The 20,671-nt window shown below is 40.7% G+C and overlaps 2 protein-coding genes across 3 annotated transcripts; both read left to right on the forward strand.

The window, feature by feature from the left end:
• Positions 1–1,825: 1,825 nt before the first annotated feature.
• On the forward strand, positions 1,826–16,077 carry acbd4 (acyl-CoA binding domain containing 4). 2 transcript variants are annotated; one of them, XM_035956815.2, is made up of 11 exons: positions 1,826–2,041; positions 3,593–3,725; positions 4,313–4,433; positions 5,929–6,013; positions 9,511–9,631; positions 10,211–10,354; positions 10,898–11,034; positions 11,151–11,349; positions 13,498–13,709; positions 13,911–13,970; positions 15,090–16,077. In XM_035956815.2, the coding sequence occupies exons 2-11, from the start codon at positions 3,635–3,637 to the stop codon at positions 15,216–15,218; spliced, it is 1,299 nt and encodes a 432-aa protein (XP_035812708.2). In that variant the 5' UTR covers positions 1,826–2,041; positions 3,593–3,634; the 3' UTR covers positions 15,219–16,077. The 2 variants fall into 2 exon arrangements, with proteins under 2 accessions (XP_035812708.2, XP_023144818.2); XM_023289050.3 differs by having other exon boundaries at positions 1,828–2,041; positions 10,937–11,034.
• Positions 16,078–16,216: 139 nt separating this feature from the next.
• LOC129347475 (uncharacterized) lies at positions 16,217–20,560 on the forward strand. Its single transcript, XM_055004873.1, has 2 exons — positions 16,217–17,742; positions 17,930–20,560. Exon 2 carries the CDS (start codon positions 18,171–18,173, stop codon positions 20,214–20,216), a length of 2,046 nt encoding a protein of 681 aa, XP_054860848.1. The 5' UTR covers positions 16,217–17,742; positions 17,930–18,170; the 3' UTR covers positions 20,217–20,560.
• The last annotated feature ends 111 nt before the right edge of the window (positions 20,561–20,671 follow it).

Genomic DNA, 20,671 nt, shown 5'->3' on the forward strand with positions numbered 1-20,671 from the left:
ATCCGTCGGAAATCATACCGGGAACAATTGATTAAATTGTAGGGGTGTTTCTGAGTCCCATCAAATCCCGCAATTGCCAGCTACATATTTAGGTCACGCATTTCGGTATATGTACATAGTATGCATACATAACACGCCTGTGCTCAGCACAAGGTAATTTGTTTGTGTTGTTTGGGTACATCTATATTAAATGACCACATTCTATTTTGCCATTATTTCTGATCATCAGTAACTAATAAACAAATGCTGCATTTCTACAAAAATATGCTGCATTTCTGACAATACCATATGGGGGAATGAACAGTCTTGCCAGAGTACTGCACTCTCTGAGTGCTTTTCTTGTTTAGAACATCAGACCATTAGTGCTTTAAGATTATCTTTACTCCACATACATGATGTAATTTTATGCACCTAAATTCAGCCATAAGTTTGGCTGTCTAATTTGGCAGTTCAACAAAATATATGAGCGGAAAGAACCCAAACCATTTGAAAATGTAACTAATTTAAATCATTTACAAAGTTTTAGAAATTTAGTTTCAATATGTATCAACATATAAATTTACAAATGTAGCAGAAAAAATATAAGAAATAAAAATATGCGATATACTGCGGATATCAACTTAAAAAAAACACTGAAATGGTTTACAGACTCACATAGATACTCATTTAAGCTATATTCTTGGTACAAGTCTTTTGCATATTATGTTGTACACAAAGTGACTAGAATTAAGCTAACAGCAGTTTCCCTTCTACCCTGAAACTAGTACAATTTACCAAAGCTAATGAATTAAGGATTTTTTCTTGCTTGTCAGTATTCATTTAAATAGCAACACTGCAATTTTCTCTCCCTGTATTATCACAAATTCATACCTTGCCAAACCCTACATAAATTATAACTTTGTTACAGTGTATGTTACAGTGAAGTTTTCTTAAAAATGCATCCATAACACTTATTTGTTGAAATAATTATTTTCCATGGAACCTTCAACTCTAGTTTACGTTTACAATTATTGTGCTTTTATTTTAAAAAACAAACTCGTCATTTCAGAAATCTCTCAGGCAACTTGACAACAGACAGAACCTTAAACGGATTAAAGACCGAGGAGAGACGCTCGTGTCCAATGAAAATAGCCTACATCTTCTCGCTCTAGTAATCTTTCATTTTAACCAAATCACAGTGCAAGTGATGAATAAACTGATGAAATGAAACTAGATGATCCTCTAATGCTGTCAGGACAGCGAGCTGCAGACTGTGACCCATGTCGACTGTAACACAGGGGCTGTAATGATCTATTTCCTAAATTACGAGATTAAATTATAAACTGGAGCACAGAAATTAAATGGCATACGTGTGGTTATATAGCTGGGTTTGCTTTATAACGGATTCTCAGCTCGACTGCTGTGGCCTTCCAGATAGATAGATAGATAGATAGATAGATAGATAGATAGATAGATAGATAGATAGATAGATAGATAGATAGATGGGAGTGTTCTCTTAATTTTCCTACATCCATGAGGCCCCAAGGGTCACTGTTGATGAAAATTATGTGAATCATAGGTCATAATTTGTCAGAATTCAGAGTCAGTATTACTTTGTTGATTCCAAGGGGAAATTGCTTAATAACAACAACAGCAATAACAACACCAATAATAATAATAATAATAATAATAATAATAATAATAATAATAATAATAATAATAATAATAATAATAATAATAATAATAATAATAATAATAATAATAATAAAATTGAGTATAACTTTAAATATCGCAATGGGGCGTGGTTAGACGCCAGTCACGTGATTTGACACGGAAGTCGTCTGTCTAAACTGAAGTGGCCGGAGACGGCAGGTCAGTCCAGCTCAGGTGGCCCCGCTAACGGCGTCAGAGGGAAACTTTCTGTCAACATAATAAGCGAAACTACGGTTTATAGCCTGCTCCGACAGTATTTTCGCAATTTATGTAGCCTCTGCGATAAAGACTGATTTGTCTGTTTCCATGGTGCTGGTTATGGAGAGCGACAGGGCAAACAGACACTGAGGTGAGACAAGTTACAAGCTAACTAATGCTAAGCTGCTCTGCAGTGTCTAGCTAGCCAAGCTGCACTTTCATGTTTTGTCTTGTAAGGCAAAACTTTAATTCAACAGCACGGTGTTTTTAATACAGGGTAGATATTGAGCAGGATATATTGTGTCCACCTACTTTAACTTAGTCAGTAGGATTCCTGTAAAACCATTCGCATTAGAATGAACAGTAAAATCAGTAAAAGTAGTTGTCACGTTACACGACCTGTATCTCAACAATTCTCCACTGAAACGATACAACAAACAGCATTGCAGCGCCTATAAGATATTATGTCCTCTATAGTACTGTCATGTTCGAAACCGCAACTTGAAAGTAAATCTTTCTTACACAAACGTGTGTAAATTAAATAAAAATCAATATATTACAAGGGATTTAAGATTAAATATAATGATTATGAAGGGCCAGTGTAACGGCAACGCTCAATTAATTAACCAATAAGCGATTAACTGTTATTTTAATCTTGAAAATTTCTTCTTAAATGTGAATATTGAGAAATACTGGTCAACACTCTTCACCACTTTCTGACATGTTATCGACCAAACAACTAATCAATAAGTCGAAAAAATAACTGCCAGTTTTATCGACAATGAAGATTTAAAAAGACATCAACTACAGTGTCAAAAACCTGAGGTGCCCAAGTCAGAGACCAATTATCAGTAAAGTGTGACAGAGCCACAGCACTGTTGAAAAGAAAGGTGGTCCCCCGGGCTGGAGTCTATCCCAGCTGACTTAGGGTGAAGGCAGGGGACACCCTGGACAGCTCACCAGTCCATCATGGGCCTACACAGAGAGACAAACAACCAAGCACACTCACATATATGGACAGTTTTGAATTATCAATTAGCCTCAGCATGTTTTTGAACTGTGGGAGGAAGCTAGAGCACCTGGTGAGAACCCATGCATGCACACAGACATCATGTAGACTCCACACGGAAAGATTCCAGGCCCAGGCTGGGACGCAAACTGGGAATCTTCTAGCTGTGAGGTGACACTGCCAACCACCAAGCCACTGTGTGGCCCATTTTAAATTCAATTAATTTTCCCAACGAAAGTCTCAGGGTTCTTCGTATTGTGACGTCAAGACCGTCAATGTTGTATTAGAGAAAGAAACCCAACAAATCCAACAAGTCCTGCTTCAGTAGCACTTTGTGACAGTGGAGAGAAAAGAAACTGCCCTGGAACAGTATGAAACAACAGGCTTAGGGAGGGCAGCCATTTACTTAGACTGGTTGGTGTGAATGGACAGGAGAGAGAGAGAGAAAAGATGGAAAAACAACAGACAACAAGCAAGAGGGGAATTTCTTTAGTAAGCACACGTGTTGGAGGTACTGAACTGCCATCAGAACCTGAAATACGTAAAGCCTGTTTTGTGAGATTAAATATGAGAGTTTGGTTTTAAATGTGACATTGATTAAAAAAATGTTGTCATGTAATGTCAGCGTTTGAGTCCTCTTTCGTCATTAACTTTACCTGTTATATCTGTATTTCTGTTCTCTGCCATCTCCAGAAACACTGGTCCCTCCAGCTACATTAAACAAATCAAAGTGTCATGCCAGTCCCAGCTATGGCTGAGCCTGTGGTTGATCACCAGAAACGGTTTCAGGCTGCTGTGGATGTCATCCATAACCTACCAAAGAATGGTATGTAGTCGTCTTTCGTCATCACATTACTTTACAAATCCCATGTACAGTGTTGTTGATTGGTTAGACAGGAGGAACACTTCATGAAAGCATCTTTATTAATTTAGGGTTTAACTGTGCAGCTCTGTTTAGTGATATGACCCTCCTTAAGTTAAGTTTCCCTCTGCAGTCTCCTTAAAGTGTTGAGGGAGCTCAGCAGGAATCACAGCTGAACTAACAGGTCAGCTGCCCTGAGGCTCCTGTTCTGGGAAAACCTGCTGATTTAATGTAGCTAACTGTACTAGCCAGCATACTGTAAAGCCTTTCCAAGTCTGTACTATCTTGTGAATATCTTGTCATCTAAACAAACAGCAGGTAATGCATGCATGTAACACTAATAAGTTCTGCTCTGCGACTTGTTTACATTTCTTTTCAGTACGTATTGCTGCCCATAATAAGGCTTCACTGAACTGCAGATTTTTTGAATGAAGTTTGTCTTAATGCTATTTTCACTATCTGTTGTCCTTTTTGGTTTCATTCAGTCCAGACAAATCAAGACTTAAGCAGCTAGATAAGTAAACCTGATTATTGTCTGTGTTAACTTTCAGGCTCCTACCGACCCTCCTATGAGGTGATGTTGCGTTTCTACAGTCTGTACAAGCAGGCAGTGTGTGGACCCTGTACAGTGGCTCGGCCTGGCTTCTGGGACCCTGTGGGCCGCTACAAATGGTCAGTGTGTGTTGTTACACTGGCTTATCATTGTAGACGTTGTCAGGCTAGGTTTGCGTAGTAAACACATACACTCCCCTCCAAAAGTATTGGAACAGTGAGGCCAATTCCTTTATTTTTGCTGTAGACTGAAAACATTTGGGTTTGACATCAAACGATGAATATGAGATGAGATTAATTTTTTAGATTTTATTTCGGTATGCAGCAAGATAATGACCCTAAACACACTGCCAAAACAACAAAGGAGTTCATCAGGGGCAAGAAGATGACGGCTTTAGACTGGCTAAGTCAGTCTCTAGATTTAAACCGAATACTTTTAGAGGGGAGTGTAAGCTGTTCAGTTGCTCTGTCTTGGAATGTCATGCAGTTTATACTGTCCAATCACTTTGTATTGTATTTTTTACCTAAATGTATTTAGTCTATATTATTCATTTATTTAAATATATTAATTTTATGCATATCAAGTTGGTTCACAACTGCATTTCATCATCCACTTAATTCTGAGGGTCCACACAGACCACTTTGTGTACATTTGCAGCCCTACACTGCAAGATCACCAACTGCACATGAGCCAGAAAACAAATTGTGCTGTTGGTGATGCTTTGATTTGTACTTGCTTTCCATCAAAGCAAACACAGTAGGAAGCAGTGAATTTTTATGCGTACCTGTTGTAGTATGAAAAGATGCATACACTCTATGTCCACTCTCATAATCTGAATCTCAATCCATTAATTGGATTGCAGTTATAGTAAAGTCAATAGAGCTTGTGTTACACAGTTAATGATTAGAGAGCGGATCAGCGTGTTACTTCGAGTCTTGACAGGACACATGGCCTAACGCTTCAGCTTAAGTGGGGTTGAAACTGGTGGCACAGTCTTTACATCAGTTCTTTGCATCGGTTTATTTCTGTCAGGTTAAGAAGGTGTAATCAGGTCTTTAAAACACTTGCTGCTTCTAGCAAACAACCTGACTGTGTGTATCTTGTATTTTGCCCTCTGAGGAGCATACAATGGAAGGCAAATGGAACACCCTGCTGCCATCATTCTACTAAAATGTTAACTTAAAAAAAAACCTGTATGAATATTGAAAACAGTGCTGACATGATTAGTTGCATAATGGATTATTCTTGGACAGATTTTTTTTCCCCCTAATGTTTACATAGAAATACAGATACCATTGTCTGATCCATCTTGTCATATGTGGGGATTGCTGTTCTCTTTTATGTTGTTGTAAGTTGAATACTTTGGGTCTTGGATTGTTAATCAATCTTTACAGGACAGTTGAAGTCATCACATTAGAACCATGATTATTACTTGCACAACTGAAAACATGATATCAGGGCAACATGAAATGACACTTAAAGATTGTAACAAAGTGTATTTGGCAATCAAATTGCATTTTGTTTTTCAGCAAGCCTATTTCATTCAACCCAGCTAATGGAAAATCAAGGATTTTGGCTGCAGTGTTTATTTTATTGACCTTGTGTATGTGTCAGGGATGCATGGAGCCGCCTGGGAGAGATGAGCAGTGAGAGTGCCATGGCAGCATATGTGGACGAGATGAAGAAAGTAGCACAGGAGGTACGTTTACAGTTCTTTCAGTCCTACATTGAATTGAATGTGTACGCTTACATCTCATTTGATTGTCAGGGCCGCAACACAATAAGCCCACATCATGCTGATAATTACATATTAATCCTGAAGTCCATACCTTGGGTCTTGAGCGACCCAGATAGACACCTTTTGTTTAATTTCAGCAGTCTCCCCCAGTACTCCTCAGACTTTTTGTCTTTAATGTTGGTAGTTTCACCAAATACACAAAACTGAAAACTAACTGATAGGAAGACCTTTTTGTTTATATTTTAATCTAAAAAAAAAAAAAAAAACAAAAAACTGCAGAGCTGATAGCAAACTGATACGTGTATGAGTGCATTTTTTTTTTTTTAACATAATGCTGGATGCAAGATGCATAGTTTTTTCCAGTTTAACCTTGTGATTTCATCATACACTCCCTCCCAAAAGTATTGAAACAGTGAAGCCATTTCCTTTATTTTTGCTGTTGACTGAAAACATTTGGGTTCGTCATCAAAAGACATTTCAACTTTTATTTCCAGATATTTACATCTGGATCTGATAAACAACTTAGAAGATAGTTAGGTGAGGAAAAGCATTGGAACAGACATACTTGAAATAGATTAAAGTGAATAAGACTTTATTTGCAAATCCTTTGCTTGCAATAACTGCATCAAATGTGTGACCCATTGACATCACCCATCTTTTCTATTCTTCTTTTGTGATTCTTTTCCAGGCTTTTACCTCTTTCGGTTATTGTTTGTTTTGGGGGGTTACTCCCTTCATTCTCCTCTTTAGCAGGTAAAATGCAGCTGTATAGGGTTGAAGTCTGGAGATTGATATGGTCAGTCTAAAACCTTCCACTTCTTGCCCCTGATGAACTCCTTTGTTGTTTAGGTGGTGTGTTTTGGGTCATTATCTTGCTGTACGATGAAGGATCTTCCAATCAGTTTGGTTGCATCTTTCTTTAAATTGGCAGACAAAATATTTCTGTAGACTTCTGAGTTCATTTTGCTGCTGCCATCACGTGTTCCATCATCAGTGAAGATTAATGAGCCCGTCCCAGAAGAAGCCATGCAAGCCCAAGTCATGACATTACTTCCACTGTGTTTCACAGGTGAGGTTGTTAGATCATGAGCAGAACCTTTCTTTCTACAAACTTTGCCCCTTCCATCACTTTTGTAAAGGTTCATCTTTGTCTCATTAGTCCATACAACTTTGTCCCAGAATTTTTGAGACTCATCTCTGTACTTTTTGGCAAATTCCAGTCTGGCCTTCCTCTTCTTCTTGCTAATGAGTGGTTTGATCTTCTGGTGCAGCCTCTGTACATGAAGTTGTCTGCAAACAGTAGATTGTGACACCTTCACTCCTGCCCTCTTGAGGTTGTTGCTGATGTCACTAACAGTTGTTTTCAGGTATTTCTTTACAGGTCTCACAATGTTTCTGTCGTGAACTGCTGCTGTTTTCCTTGGTCTACTCATTAGACATCTGTTACTTTGTGCACTAATCAGTGTAATAGGACACTCCAGTCAGATGTCAGTCACATGTTCCAATACTTTTGCTCACATGAAAAATGGGAGGGTTCAAACAAAAGGTGCTGTCTTCTAAGTTGTGTATCAGATCCAGATGGAAATAAAAGCTGAAATGTTGATCTCTCGTCTCATATTCATCGTTTGATGTCAAATCCAAATGTTTTGGTCTACAGCAAAAATTAAGGAATTGTCCTCACTGTTACAGTACTTTTGGAAGTATGTGATTTTGCTAGTGTATGGACTGGTTTGGGTTTTTAGGTGTCACTGATACGTTAGCAGACTGTGTATAAGATAAAACATTTATCTTCTTCCAACATCTGTAAAGGATTTTGTCATTTCCAAATTGTTTACATATTTTTATGTATTTATTACTGTTGTCAATAAGTTCAGAAAAAGTTACAAGCAATGTGATTTTATCCCTCTGAACCCCAAGCAGTTTCTTGATGTTTTAATTCATTTATTTATTTTTTATAAAGTCCTGCACCTGAATGGAAACAGCACGACCATGGCTGGAAGGGAGAAAAGTCAGAAATGCGTTCTCTGCATTACAGCGCAGTTACAGTGTCATAAATATTGCCAATAGTGTCATAACAGAAAAACAATGATACTGAATTTCTTTCAATATTTATATTTCAAAAATGTAACATTTACAACGTTTTTCCCAGAGTCCATAGGTGTTACTAATACTGGAAAAAATGGTGGCTCTACATGCTAGAGATATTTCATACTTACAGGTACTTCTCAGATAATTAGAATATTGTGAAAAGGTCAACTTCTATATTCATTACATGTAAAATGAAATATTTCAAACCTTTTTTTGATTTAACTTTGATGATTATGACCTTATAGCCAATTAAAATCAGAAAGCCAGTATCTCAAAATATTAGAACATTTCATTTCGAGTTTGAGTAAATTATTATTCAGCAGTATAAACACAGTGTAGCTCTCTGTCTAGTCCAGTTCATCAGCCACATTTATGAGGAAGACTACTAACTTTAAACTTGCCGCCTGAAGATGATCATTGATCCACAAGAAGCCACAGAAAGTAATTACTGAAAGGCTGACTGTTGGCCGAGAGCTGTATCAAAGCATGTTAATGGACTGGAAGGGACAAGTGTGGTAGGAAAAGGTGCACAAGTAACAGGTGTGACTGCAGCCTTGAGAGGTTGGGAGAGCTTCACAGGGAGTTGACTGATGCAGGTGTCCGTACATCAAGAGCCTCTAAGCCCAGACATCTTCAGGAAATAGGCTATAACTGTTCTATTCCTAGTATCAAGTCACACCTGAACCAGAGACAAAGTTAGAAGATCTTACCTGGGCTAAGGAGAAAATAACTGGACTGTTAATCCGTGGACCAAAGTCCAGATGAAATTACATTTTGCATTTCATTTGAAAATCAAGGTACTATAGCCTTGAGAAAGAGTGGAGAGACAAAGTCTGAGGTGTTTTAAGTCCAGTGTGAAGTTTCTGCAGTCTGTGAAGATGTGGGGTGTCATGTTATCTGGTAGTGTTGATGCTCTGTGTTTTATCAAGTCCAAAGCCAACACAACTGTCTACCGGGAGATTTTGGAGCACTTCATGCTGCTGCTGATAAACTTTTTGGAGATGCTGATTTGTTTTTCCGGCAGGACTTAGCACCTGCCCAGAGAGCCAAAACTACTTTCAAATGGTTTGCTGCCCATGATACTGCTGTGCTTGATTTGCCTAACCTGAAGCTCATAGACCCCCATATGGAATATTCTTTTCATGATATTGTAATGAATGGAGATGCACCAACGTGTTTTTCGTTTGTTTCCATGCTTGTCTCCTATTCGCTCTGTGTAAACACATCCTGCAGTTCAACCAAACAATCACTGAATTTTTGTCGTGTAACTGTCATAACTGTCTCAGTAATGTGCTGTCTGGTCAGATAAAAGGAGCATTGTGTTGTTATTAGCAATCACTCAACAGTGAAGCTTTTCACTGTTTTTGCAGGTCATCGACACCATGCCCATGAATGAGAAGACGGCCTCACTCTTCCACCACTTTGAGCCTCTCTACCTGGTTATTGATGACATGCCACGACCTCCACAGTCACTACTCACACTCAGAGAAGGTCAGTGAGCTCACATAATGACACAGTGGTAGATCTGCATTATTTCGTTGATATTAATCTAAAGAGACCTGCCATCAGTGTGGTCCAGACTCCTAAAAATAAACCCAAAGTGTGATAGTGATGATTAAGAAATACACACCCTGAAGTGTGAACCTAATTACTTGGTGAGCAGGTAGACCTATAGTTGTGATGTTGAACTTTTGCAGGAAAATGTTTCAGAGATGTATGGAAGAATTATTTCCCTTTATTTATGTCAGAGAGCAGTTACTAAATACACATTTCAGCTATACAAATCAAGAGCAGCACAAACTACTGCCTCTAAAAGCAAGCATGCAGTGAAATCAACACGTCTCTGAAACACTTTCAGCAAAAACAACATTTTAGCTATGTGTATGTAATTAAATGGCAACTGAGCCAGCCACTATGGCATTTTATTCTAAAGTGTCCCATAATGACAGATAAAAAAATATAGTGTGTTCAACAATGGGGCAGAAAAATGAGTTAATGCAGTACAACACCTGTGGTGACTTGATGATTTTAAGTCTATATGTATGGAAGAATCTTTTTGTGTTACTGTAGGTCTTGAAGGCAGCGAGAATGCTGAGATGGAAGTTGAACACGAAATGCAGGAGGGGCATAAAGAAGTCCCAGAGGGCCCAGATCCAGATCAGGAGGTCACCCTGTCAGAAGTTGTTGACTTCACTGCCAACACCAGCTCTAATGGTACAGAATTATTATATCTTGATGTTTACACCTCCCTTCATGTCTGATTCTTTGTCTACACAGAAGACGTTCAGGGACAGTGTGGCTGAGTTAGAGGTCACCTGTGTTTTGGAGGCGTTTAGAGCAACATACCAAAACTGTCAGATGAAAAAAAAAAAGTGCAGCTGAAATGTTTTCTGAACAACATGAGATTTGATCAGTTCCTGCTTGATTGGCTGTTTTGATCATTAGGGCTGCAACTACTGTTGTTCAACTCTGCGATTGATCATTTGGTCTAAAAATGTCAGAAAAGTGAAGTGTCCAACAAAAGTCCCCAGATTTCAAAATGTCTTAAGATGTCTTGTTTTGTCCCATCAAAGATAACCGCTTTTACAATCAGACAGCAAAGAAACCCAGAAAATATTCACTGTTGAGAACAGGGTCCTACAGATTTTTTGCTCTCATTGCTTGAAACTTTAAACAAATTAGAAGTCCCTCTATTGATACTGATTAATTGGCCATAAATGGGTGATTATTTGTTTGCTAACATAATTTTTTTTCTAGTCAGCACAGAATTGAATATAAGATTGTGTGCTACTGCAGAGGCTGGAGTATCTGAAGGTTTGGCGTTGACCAGTGACTCAGAGAGTGAAATCTTCTGTGACTCTGTGGATTCAGTAGAGCAACTAACCAATATCAAGGTATGACTCTGCCACATCCTCCAGCTAGCAACACTGCACAGCCAGCTATTCCAGTGTGCAGACACACTAAATGAGAAACATGAAGGAAGCTTTGAAATGCCAACTGCTTCTCACAGATCCCAGTGAAGTCCAATGGCTTTCACAATGGTCACATGTCCCTGGAGTCATCGCCAGTTCAGAGCCATCAGCGTCTGGAAGGCAGACAGGTCGGAGCAGGCCAAGGCGGAGAAGGGGCGGAGGATGGGAAGGGTCAGGGTCCCATCAGGAGGGGTCAAGACCCTGGACGAGATGGTTCCTACCACAGCTGGAGAGAACGTAAGCTGCTCCCGTATGAATAAAACACACAGTATAAATAACTGCATGAAAACATTCAGTAAAATCGGTAAATGAACCAACAATTAGTGAAATTGTTGAATTACTCTTTAAAATGTGACAGGTTGTAATGAAATGCTGTTTTGTTATTAGCATCAACGGACGTCTTTTTCATTATATTATACACTGACCGTCCAAAAAAAATGAGTATGTTTCAGCTGCAACAACTTATTTAACCCTAGCTGATGCAGTGAGGAGCTTCTCATTTCTTAAACAAACATGTCTGAAGACATATCCTGTGGTTGTAGAAAGGATGTTAATCTGTCTCAGAAGGGTCAAATTACTGGGCTGCATCAGGCAAAGGAAACAACTAAGGAGATTTCTGAAACTACTAAAATCAGGTTAAGAACCATCCAATGCATCTTTAAAACCTGAAGAATAGTGGTGAACCATCATCTTAGAGGAAGAGATATGGTTGGAACAAACTCTTAGATGATCGTAGGAAATCAACGGTAGAACTCACAGGTATGTTTAATAGTGAAACTAAGAGCCTTTCCACATGCACAATGCGAAGGGAACTCACAGGATTGGGACTAAACAGCTGTGTAGCTCGAAAAAAAACACTAATCAGTGAGGCTAATCAGGAAAAAAAGGCTTCAATTTGCTAGGGAGCATAAAGATTGAAGCAATGAAAGAAGGTCATGCAGTCTGATGAGTCCAGATTTACCCTGTTCCAAAGTGATGAGTGCATCAGGGTAAGAAGAGAGGCAGATGAAGTGATGCACTCATCATACCTAGTGCCTACTGTACAAGCTTGTAGGGCCACTGTTATGATCTGGGGTTGCTGCAGTTGGTCAGGTCTAGGTTCAGCAACGTTATGTGCCCAAAGAATGAGGTCAGCTACTACCTAAGTATACTAAAAAATACCAGGTCTTTCCATCTTCCCTGATGGCACGAGTGTATTCCAAGACGACGATGCCAGGATTCATGGGGCTCACATTGTGAATGAGTGAATTAAGGAGCATGAGACTTCATTTTCACACATGAATTGGCACCACAGAGCCTCACTGAGAATCTTTTAGATGTGCTGGAGGAGACTTTATGCAGCGGTCCGACTCTCCCATCATCAGTGCAGTTTCTTGGCAGAAAATTAATGCAGCTCTTGACAGAAATAAATGCTGTCACTTTGCAGAAGCTTATCGAAACGATGCCACAGTGAATGTGTGCAGTTCTCAAAGCTAAAGGTGGTCTGACGAAATATTAAGAGTGTGCGACTTTTTTTTGGGCGGGCAGTGTATAATAATTATAATCCCGAAGGATCTCTTTCAGGGTGTTTTCAGGGTAGAAAAGTGCTTCCTCAGGGGTAGGTACACTACCAGTGAAATATTTGGACACAGCTTCTCATTTAATGCTTTTTCAGTATTTTCATGGCTATTTGCATTGTAGATTCTCACTGAATGCATCAAAACTATGAATGAACACATATGGAGTTATGTAGTAAACAAAAAAGTGTGAAATAAGTCAAAATATGTTTTAAATTTTAGATTCTTCTAAATATCCACCCTTTCTACTTTGATGTGCCTTGTTGTACTATGAATAACTGACCAAACTCATAACCGTGCCCAGTTTGTTCAGTTTTAATTATACTCCCCTGTGGACACACACACAGACAGCTGCTAACACTATGCAAGCGTAGTTGCTATTACATTACTTTGAGTCTGCCGGGAAGATTGTTGTATACATGTACAGTAGTTTGTACCTACCTATTCCAAACATGCACACTACTGCCCTTGTAGCCATGTGGACCCAAGTCTTGCACTGTTGTACAACAGATGGATATGAAATGAAAACATTCTTGTGAAAAAGGCCATTTTAAAATGGTCTTTTAGTATGAAAGCAATCACGTAACAGATGAACTAAACTACCTGTAATTGCTGTATTATCTGTATAATTTACACAATTCATTTATAAATGATTATACATTTCATAATTGCTTATTAATGTATTTCATATTGAACACTTTGGGGCTCCATATGACAATACAGTAAACTAAAGTCCAGTTTTTGAGCTGTGCTTCATTTCACCATGTTGTCAGTCATACTCAGATTTTTTTTTGGGTGGATATGCTGTAATACCTGGTATGATCCGTAGGCGGCCTTCCACAGGGAAGTCCAAGACGGGGATTCGCAGGTGGTGGTGGAGGGGCCGGACGAGGTGGAGGGGATGGGTCAGAGGGTGGTGCAGAGCGGCTGCATGATGCCCACCTGCAGCAGCAGATCATCCTGGCTCTGCGGAGGCTCAGACAGGACATGAGGAGTGTGATGGACAGGCTGGAGGTGGTGGAGAGGCTCGCTGCCACACATGTAAGCTTGTCTTTGATGATGGGGATTGTTGATTCAGTGGCAAACTCAGAATATCAGTGATTTGTCATTCATGTCTGTTTGTGCTTTGCTAACAATGTACACCCAGTACAGTCTAGTCTAGTAACAGGAAGTGATGTGCAACATTTCTTGTTTAAAGTTGCTTTTAGAGGTCTGAGCTGACTGTTGTGTTGTATGTGACAGGCTCAGGGTTCAGAGTGGAGACCATGCCTACAGTGTGCAGCCACAGCTTCGCAACAGGAGGTAAAAGTTGTTTCTTTGTTTCTGAATGGACTAACTTAAGGTACTGTCTATAGAGGCACAGTACACAGATTTATAGGAAACATGCCATCTTGAAATAGGTCAGAATTTTCCTTTAACACAGGAACCTAAATCATTACCACTCTGCACACATGCTCAGAAAATTTTTTAATTGCATTGTAACAATTAGTCACATAATCAGTTAGCTGGTTAATTGAACAGAAAATTGTTAACTATTTTAATAATGTTTTTGTCATTTTTAAAAGCAAAAATGCCAGATGTTGTTTGGTTCCAGCTTCTTAGATAATGATCATTTGGTGCTTTTCTTCATCATGCAGGATACTAAAGTGAATATCTTTGAATCCTGAACCATTTTCCACATAAAGCAAGGACCTTCAAACAGGCATTACTGAGTGTTTTCTAAAGTTTTAGACACAAAATTAAAAAATAGCAATCAAGGAAACAATTATCAGACTGATGCTGGGGTGGGACCTCTGTAGTTTGGGCTTGTCGGGTGCATCTTACAGATGCCCCAACTGAAGTCATGTATTCCCCAGATTGGGTTCTGAGAAGTAGAGGACTTTAAACTGCAAGTCTTGGGTTTATATTTTTCTAGCCAGCTTTGTCTGATTTTGAAGTCTTTAACTGGGAGCAAACAAAGGTGGGGCTTCCAGAGCTCAGAAGCCATACACAGCTCTACATCTGCACAGTACTGATAAAACTGTGTTGGAAATGTCAGTAAACTCAGGACTTCATGTTCGTTTTCTGTCATTGACAAAGCTGACGAGTGTGTAGAATGTCATTCTGTATAGTATGAGATGTGATAAATAGTGCAGTAGCACGACTGGACAGTAAAGTCATCTATTGCTGTCTGAGTATTGTGACAATATAGAAGGAAGCTGCAGAGGCAGGGCTTGTTGTGACATTTTATTGTAAGCCTGAACTTGTACTTTACACCCTGCATTGTTCTACACTATTTTATTTATCAGATGAAATTGGATGGTATAAGAATATGCAAATAAAGAATCTATCTGTTGGTCTTTCTGCCTGCCTGTCTGTCTGTCTATCTAACCACACCATGTTTTCTCATGTAAATAACGAGATGTGTGATTTTGCTCTCAGGAGGAGAAATGGTGGCCATTTGACGTGTCGGGTCAGACTGTCCTCCTCTTCCTACTGTGGCCATTTGTGGCTCAGGGTCTGGTCTACCTGCTGAGAAAAGCCCACCAGAGAAGTCGCACGTCTTCATGAAGAGAGCTGTCAGCCAACAAGTGATCCACTAATGAAGTCTAGTGGCCTCCCACAGGACTGTATTGTGAACAGTTCATCCTCCCTGTGTGTGTGTTCACTAGAAGGAGGGAGTGACGTGATGTTCACCTCAGGATCCAGAAATCCTCTCACTCACCATAGCAGACCAATCTTTATTTAGATGATCCAAGTAAAGTAATCTGATTACCTGTGTTGCACTGCAGGAATCTGATATAAAGGTGATTTGCCTCTAATAAAGCTGGATAAATACTTAAACTGATCACAAGGAGCCTGAATGAAAGACCTGGATTTTATTAATATATCATGTAAGTGACACATAGTGCACATGCATCTTTGTTTCTTTTTTTTTGCGGCTAAATTTGCAGAATATTGTGAGTTTGTCAGTAAGAGCACAGTGGAGCAGGAGAATCTGCACTGCAGATTTCCTGCTAGTAAGCCATGTACCTCATACTACATGTCACTTTAAAATCTACCATCTGTGGATTTGATTTGATGGATACATGGCGGCCCTCTTTGCTTCATTTTACCATTTTTGTTCTGATTCTTCACCTCTGACTGCTGGTCCACTTCTGCTTCTAATCAAGTCTTACGTTGGATTAGTCTTTCTTTCAGTGCTTGTTCCTCCATCTCTGTACTTACGTCTCTGATCGTGTACATCTAATATCAGTGTTTGTTACATGTGGAGCTGCCACCTCCAGCTGTAACTGATGAAGTGCACTGGAATGTATAATACCGACTGTCGTCACTGAATGATGGGAGAAAGGTTTCCACACTGCCCTCTAAAGAACCATGGTGTATAACACTGAAGCATGAGTTGAAATTAAATTCTTTATTGAATAGATTGCTGTGTGGTGTTAAGTCTGTGTGGCAGTTAGTGAGGATTTTCTTAACTTAAACTTGGCCTTAACTCCAACCTAAAGATAAAGACAAACTTTTCACTTTAGTTGCACTGGTGCGTCCGTTTCTTTCAGAACTTCTCACTGTGAATAATACTTTTAAAGTGTTGCTTAATTTCAGTCCCCACGCTCACTTGTCATTTCCAAACACATTATGTAAATAATTGTGGAAGGCAGTGAAAGCGTAAGTGTTTTGCTCTGCTTGTACAAAAATGGTCAGGGCTTTGGAGTTAGTAAAACCATTCTTTTCTAGGTATATTGTGAGCCGTGTTCAATTTTATTTTCATTTCTGACTTCTCTGCATCTTGGTTTGCTGCTGTCTGCCACTGGAATGCTGCAGGTAGGGAGGCTGCTCTGCTGGCCACATACTTCTTTTTAGAATTTCAGTTTGAAACTTTGATACTCTGACAGAAAAGGTTCTGCTCCCAGTCATGCTTTGGCTTCACTCTTATGCAGCACTTCCAATGTGCATGCAGAGTTAAACGGGTTAACAGTTTACAGAATGTCTTTTAATATATCATGTATAAGTGGACTACAAGAGGCTGTACACTGGTATGACTCATATTCATCCATCCGTTATCTATACAGCGCTTCATCCTCTGTAGGGTTGCGGGGGTGCTGGACCTTATTCCAGCTGACTTAGTGCAAAGGCAGGATATACCCTGGACAGGTTGCCAGTCCATCACAGTGCCAACATTCTTTCTAGCAGAGGTGTCTCCTCTGATGACTAAAAGAAGTCAGATATTGTATAGAAGTCTTTGAGAAAATGAGCCTATTTCTTCCTGGTATCACAGTAAACATTTTCCAAAAGTATCTGTGGTCTCAACGTTCATTTGGTAAATTATGGTCCCATTTCGAGTTAAATAGACAGTCTGACTTGTGTTTGACGGTTGCTACCATATCCTTGTGTGTATTGTCCTCAAGGACAAGACAATTGACCTTCATATTGTTATGACTGCGGTCGTTATTGTAGTTTCCTGTGCTGCGTCTGTCCTTTTTATGTCCCCATCATGTATGCAAATAGGGCTGCGCCGCACCACGGCCACGGTTGGTCGCCAGGATGACGGCTCGGCACTGGATTGGTTGGCTGTACCAAGAAGACCGCGATATAAAGGCGGAACCGTGACGTCGTCTCCGGGTCAGAGGGCGTGGCTACATCCTACCCTGCTTCCAACCTACACGTCAGCACACTTGGGTTCCAGTGATCAGCTGTGATTTAGGGATTTAATATTGAGTGATCGCAGTGAGCAGCCACCTTTTGTTTAACCGGCTTTTTCTCATGTTTAAGTTAGGATAGGGAGGTTAGACTTTGTTGTTCTTTTTACCTTTTGTTTTTGGCAGATCAGTTTTGGGTTAATAGTTTAGTGGCTTTTTGTTTGTTGTTTTTGGTTTTGCTCACTGTCGCTTTCAGTTACCAGTCCCCATTGTTTCAGTTCTTAAAATTTGTTGAGAAATAAATACCTAAATTTTATGCGAAAACGTGTGTTGGAAATGCTTGGGACCAGGGGAAGGATGCCTCTTCGTGTAACGCACAGTGACCCCTAGGCTGGGCGTAACATGAATTGGGGGCTCGTCCGTTGCTTTTTTCGCTTAGTGTTACGCTTAGTTAGGTGAGTATTTTTCTGGTTAGCATTTTTCTGTGTGGGAGGAATTAGGGGGGGAGAATGGCTGATTTCTCCATTGAAGAGTTTGCTGATAGTCCCTCGTGGGAAAAATTTGACAATTGTAGGAAGACAGACTTATTAATTATTGCTGGTCATTTTAATCTTGGTGTGTCTGCTAATGCCCGCAAAGCAGAGATGCAGACCGTCTTGGCTCAACAGCTGGTGGACACAGGTGTGCTTCCTGCTAGAGCTGGCAGAGTAAGACGCCACCGCAGGTGGAAGCAGTGGGGCCTGAGGTTCCCGGTGAAGCCCCTGCTGGTCTGGATCACAAACCTGCCGCTGGTTCTCTGGTAGGTTTGGCTACAGAGGATCTCAGCCTAACTCTGGCAATTAAAGAAGCTGAGGTGAGAAAGCGACAGCTGGAAGTGCAGGCGATGCATCTCCGCATCCGAGCTCTGGAACTGGAGCGGGACCAGCCTGCAGCTCACCCGTCAGTGTCCAGTCAAAGTGCTGCATCTGTGTCATCAGGTGGGTTTGACATGAGCAAGCACATTGCATTAGTTCCTCCGTTTCGTGAATCTGAAGTCGATTCTTATTTCAGCGCTTTCGAGCGCATAGCCGCTGCTTTAAAATGGCCCACAGAATTTTGGTCCTTGTTGCTGCAGTGCAAACTTGTGGGTAAAGCACAAGAGGTCTGTGCTAGTCTGTCTATAGAGCAGAGTTTAGATTACGCCACTCTGAAAAAAGCTGTGCTGCAGGCCTATGAACTCGTTCCTGAGGCATATAGGCAAAAATTTAGGAATCGTGAAAAAAATGCCAACCAGACCTACGTCGAGTTTGTACGCGAGAAAAGCGTTTTGTTTGACAAGTGGTGTCAAGCTTGTAATGTTAAAACTCTGGAAGAGATGCGCGAGTTAATCCTGATTGAGGAATTTAAAAAATGTTTGCCGGAGCGCATCGTGGTGTATCTGAATGAACAGAAAGTCTTGTCCGTTACGAACGCAGCTGTCTTAGCTGATGAATTTATTTTGACGCATAAAAGTGTATTTTCTCCACAGTCATCTCGTGGTCAAAATGTGTATGAACGGAGAAACCGATCACCGAAGCTTGCGCGGAGAAATATTCCCACGGTTGCCGGTGACAGCCGCGAGTGTTATTACTGCCATGAGTGGGGTCATTTAATCGCAGTCTGTCCTGCTCTGAAAAAGAAAGGTCAGTCTAAACCTAACAAACCGCCTGCTGGCGTTTGTCTAATAAAAACTGTGACTTCTCCTGAAGTGCGTTCTGTGCATTCTGAATGCAAAATCTCTGACGTTGATGCTCGTTTTCAGCCGTTCGTTACTCAGGGCTTTATTTCTGTGACCGGAGAGGGGAAAAAAGTACCGATAAAAATTCTCCGTGATACGGCAGCCTATCATTCGATGATGTTAAGTGATGTCCTGCCACTGTCCAACGAGACTTCGTGTGGTTCTGATGTGTTAGTGTGGGGTATTGGGATGACTGTACTGAGAGCCCCGCTGCATGTGGTGTATTTGAAATCACCGCTGGTGACAGGACCGGTAAAAGTAGCCGTGTGTTCGCGGTTGATTTTAGGAAACGTTTTTCCTCACCCCGTGGTTACCGATGTTCCGGTGCCCGCCTCGTCCTCGGCCACTCCTGCTGACCTCTCTGAACCACATCTGTTCCCTGTGTGCGCTGTTACACGCGCACAGGCTCGTAAACTGGGTGACATTGTGAATTTGTCTGAGTCATTCATGACTACTTTAGATGAGAATGAGAAATCTGATGTGACTGACAAAATTGTAAAAACTGAAAATAAGTCCAACTGTAAAAATGACACATCTCTGTTCCCTAGTGACGCAGAGTTAACTGTGAATGTGAACCGTGACATGTTGATCACTGCTCAGAAACATGATCCATCGCTAGCTGTGTGTTTTTCTTCTGTATTCGCTACTGACAGCACATCTCCTGTTTTCTTTATAGATAATGGAGTTCTGATGAGGAAGTGGAGTCCTGACTCTGATGAATTACATGTTGTTAATCAGGTGGTCGTGCCAAAGGAATATCGCCCTCAGGTTCTCAGCATCGCACACGATTCCTGGTTAGCAGGTCATTTGGGTGTCAAGAAAACTTATCAGGGTGTGTTGCGCAATTTCTTTTGGCCTGGTTTAAAAACCGACGTGGCCAAATACTGCCGATCATGCCACACATGTCATCTAGCAGGAAAACCAGATCAGCCTGTTCCGCCAGCACCGTTGCATCCTATTCCTGTGCTTGGGGAACCATTTGAACGTGTGTTGCTGGACTGTGTGGGGCCTTTGCCAAAAACCAAATCTGGGCATCAGTATATTTTAACAATTATGTGTGCTGCTACTCGCTACCCTCAGGCGATTCCTTTACGCACGCTAAAAGCTAAACCCAGGGATGAGAATTTTCCGCGGATCCGCGGAATTCCGAGTTTTTTTCCGCCGAAAGTATAGTTTTTGTGAATCGTGTAAATCCGTTGAGAAAATTGTAGGGGGGGGTAGGGGTAGGCAAGCGGCCGGCCGGCCGACGCGTCGAGAGCCGAGGCTTGTGATGGCCATCCCGCCACCGACATCTTTCGGCAACGCGCATTGCAAAATCAGATACAGCTGTGAGAACGGAAATCGGCATTGCTATCTGTAAACATCACTCGCTATTTATGTTAATGACAACATCCGCCTATTTTCGGCAGCAATTTGGCGCCAGTTTCATCTGATTGTTTCCTTCCACATGTTAAATTTCGCGGATATGCAAGCACACGATATTGTTGAGTTTTGATCATTTCTGGTGCGTGGATACGTATAGATCTATGGTGGGGGGGGGGGGGGGGGGGGGGCTTGCTGCTTGCCCTGCAGAACTTTGAAGTTTATCTAGGTTCTAGCTCACAAACAGTTCAGGTTTTCACGGACCA

Source organism: Amphiprion ocellaris, chromosome 18 (assembly GCF_022539595.1).
Source record: "Amphiprion ocellaris isolate individual 3 ecotype Okinawa chromosome 18, ASM2253959v1, whole genome shotgun sequence".
In the NCBI taxonomy this organism is placed as follows: Eukaryota; Metazoa; Chordata; class Actinopteri; family Pomacentridae; genus Amphiprion; species Amphiprion ocellaris.

Bases quoted from the DNA above. Each gene is read 5' to 3' on its own strand.
- LOC129347475 (XM_055004873.1), top strand. From the start codon at position 18,171: ATGCATCTCCGCATCCGAGCTCTGGAACTGGAGCGGGACCAGCCTGCA.
- acbd4 (XM_035956815.2), top strand. From the start codon at position 3,635: ATGCCAGTCCCAGCTATGGCTGAGCCTGTGGTTGATCACCAGAAACGG. The intron at 10,355-10,897 runs GTACAGAATTAT...TTTTTTTTCTAG, and splicing joins TGCCAACACCAGCTCTAATG to TCAGCACAGAATTGAATATA. The intron at 13,971-15,089 runs GTAAAAGTTGTT...TTTTGCTCTCAG, and splicing joins CCACAGCTTCGCAACAGGAG to GAGGAGAAATGGTGGCCATT.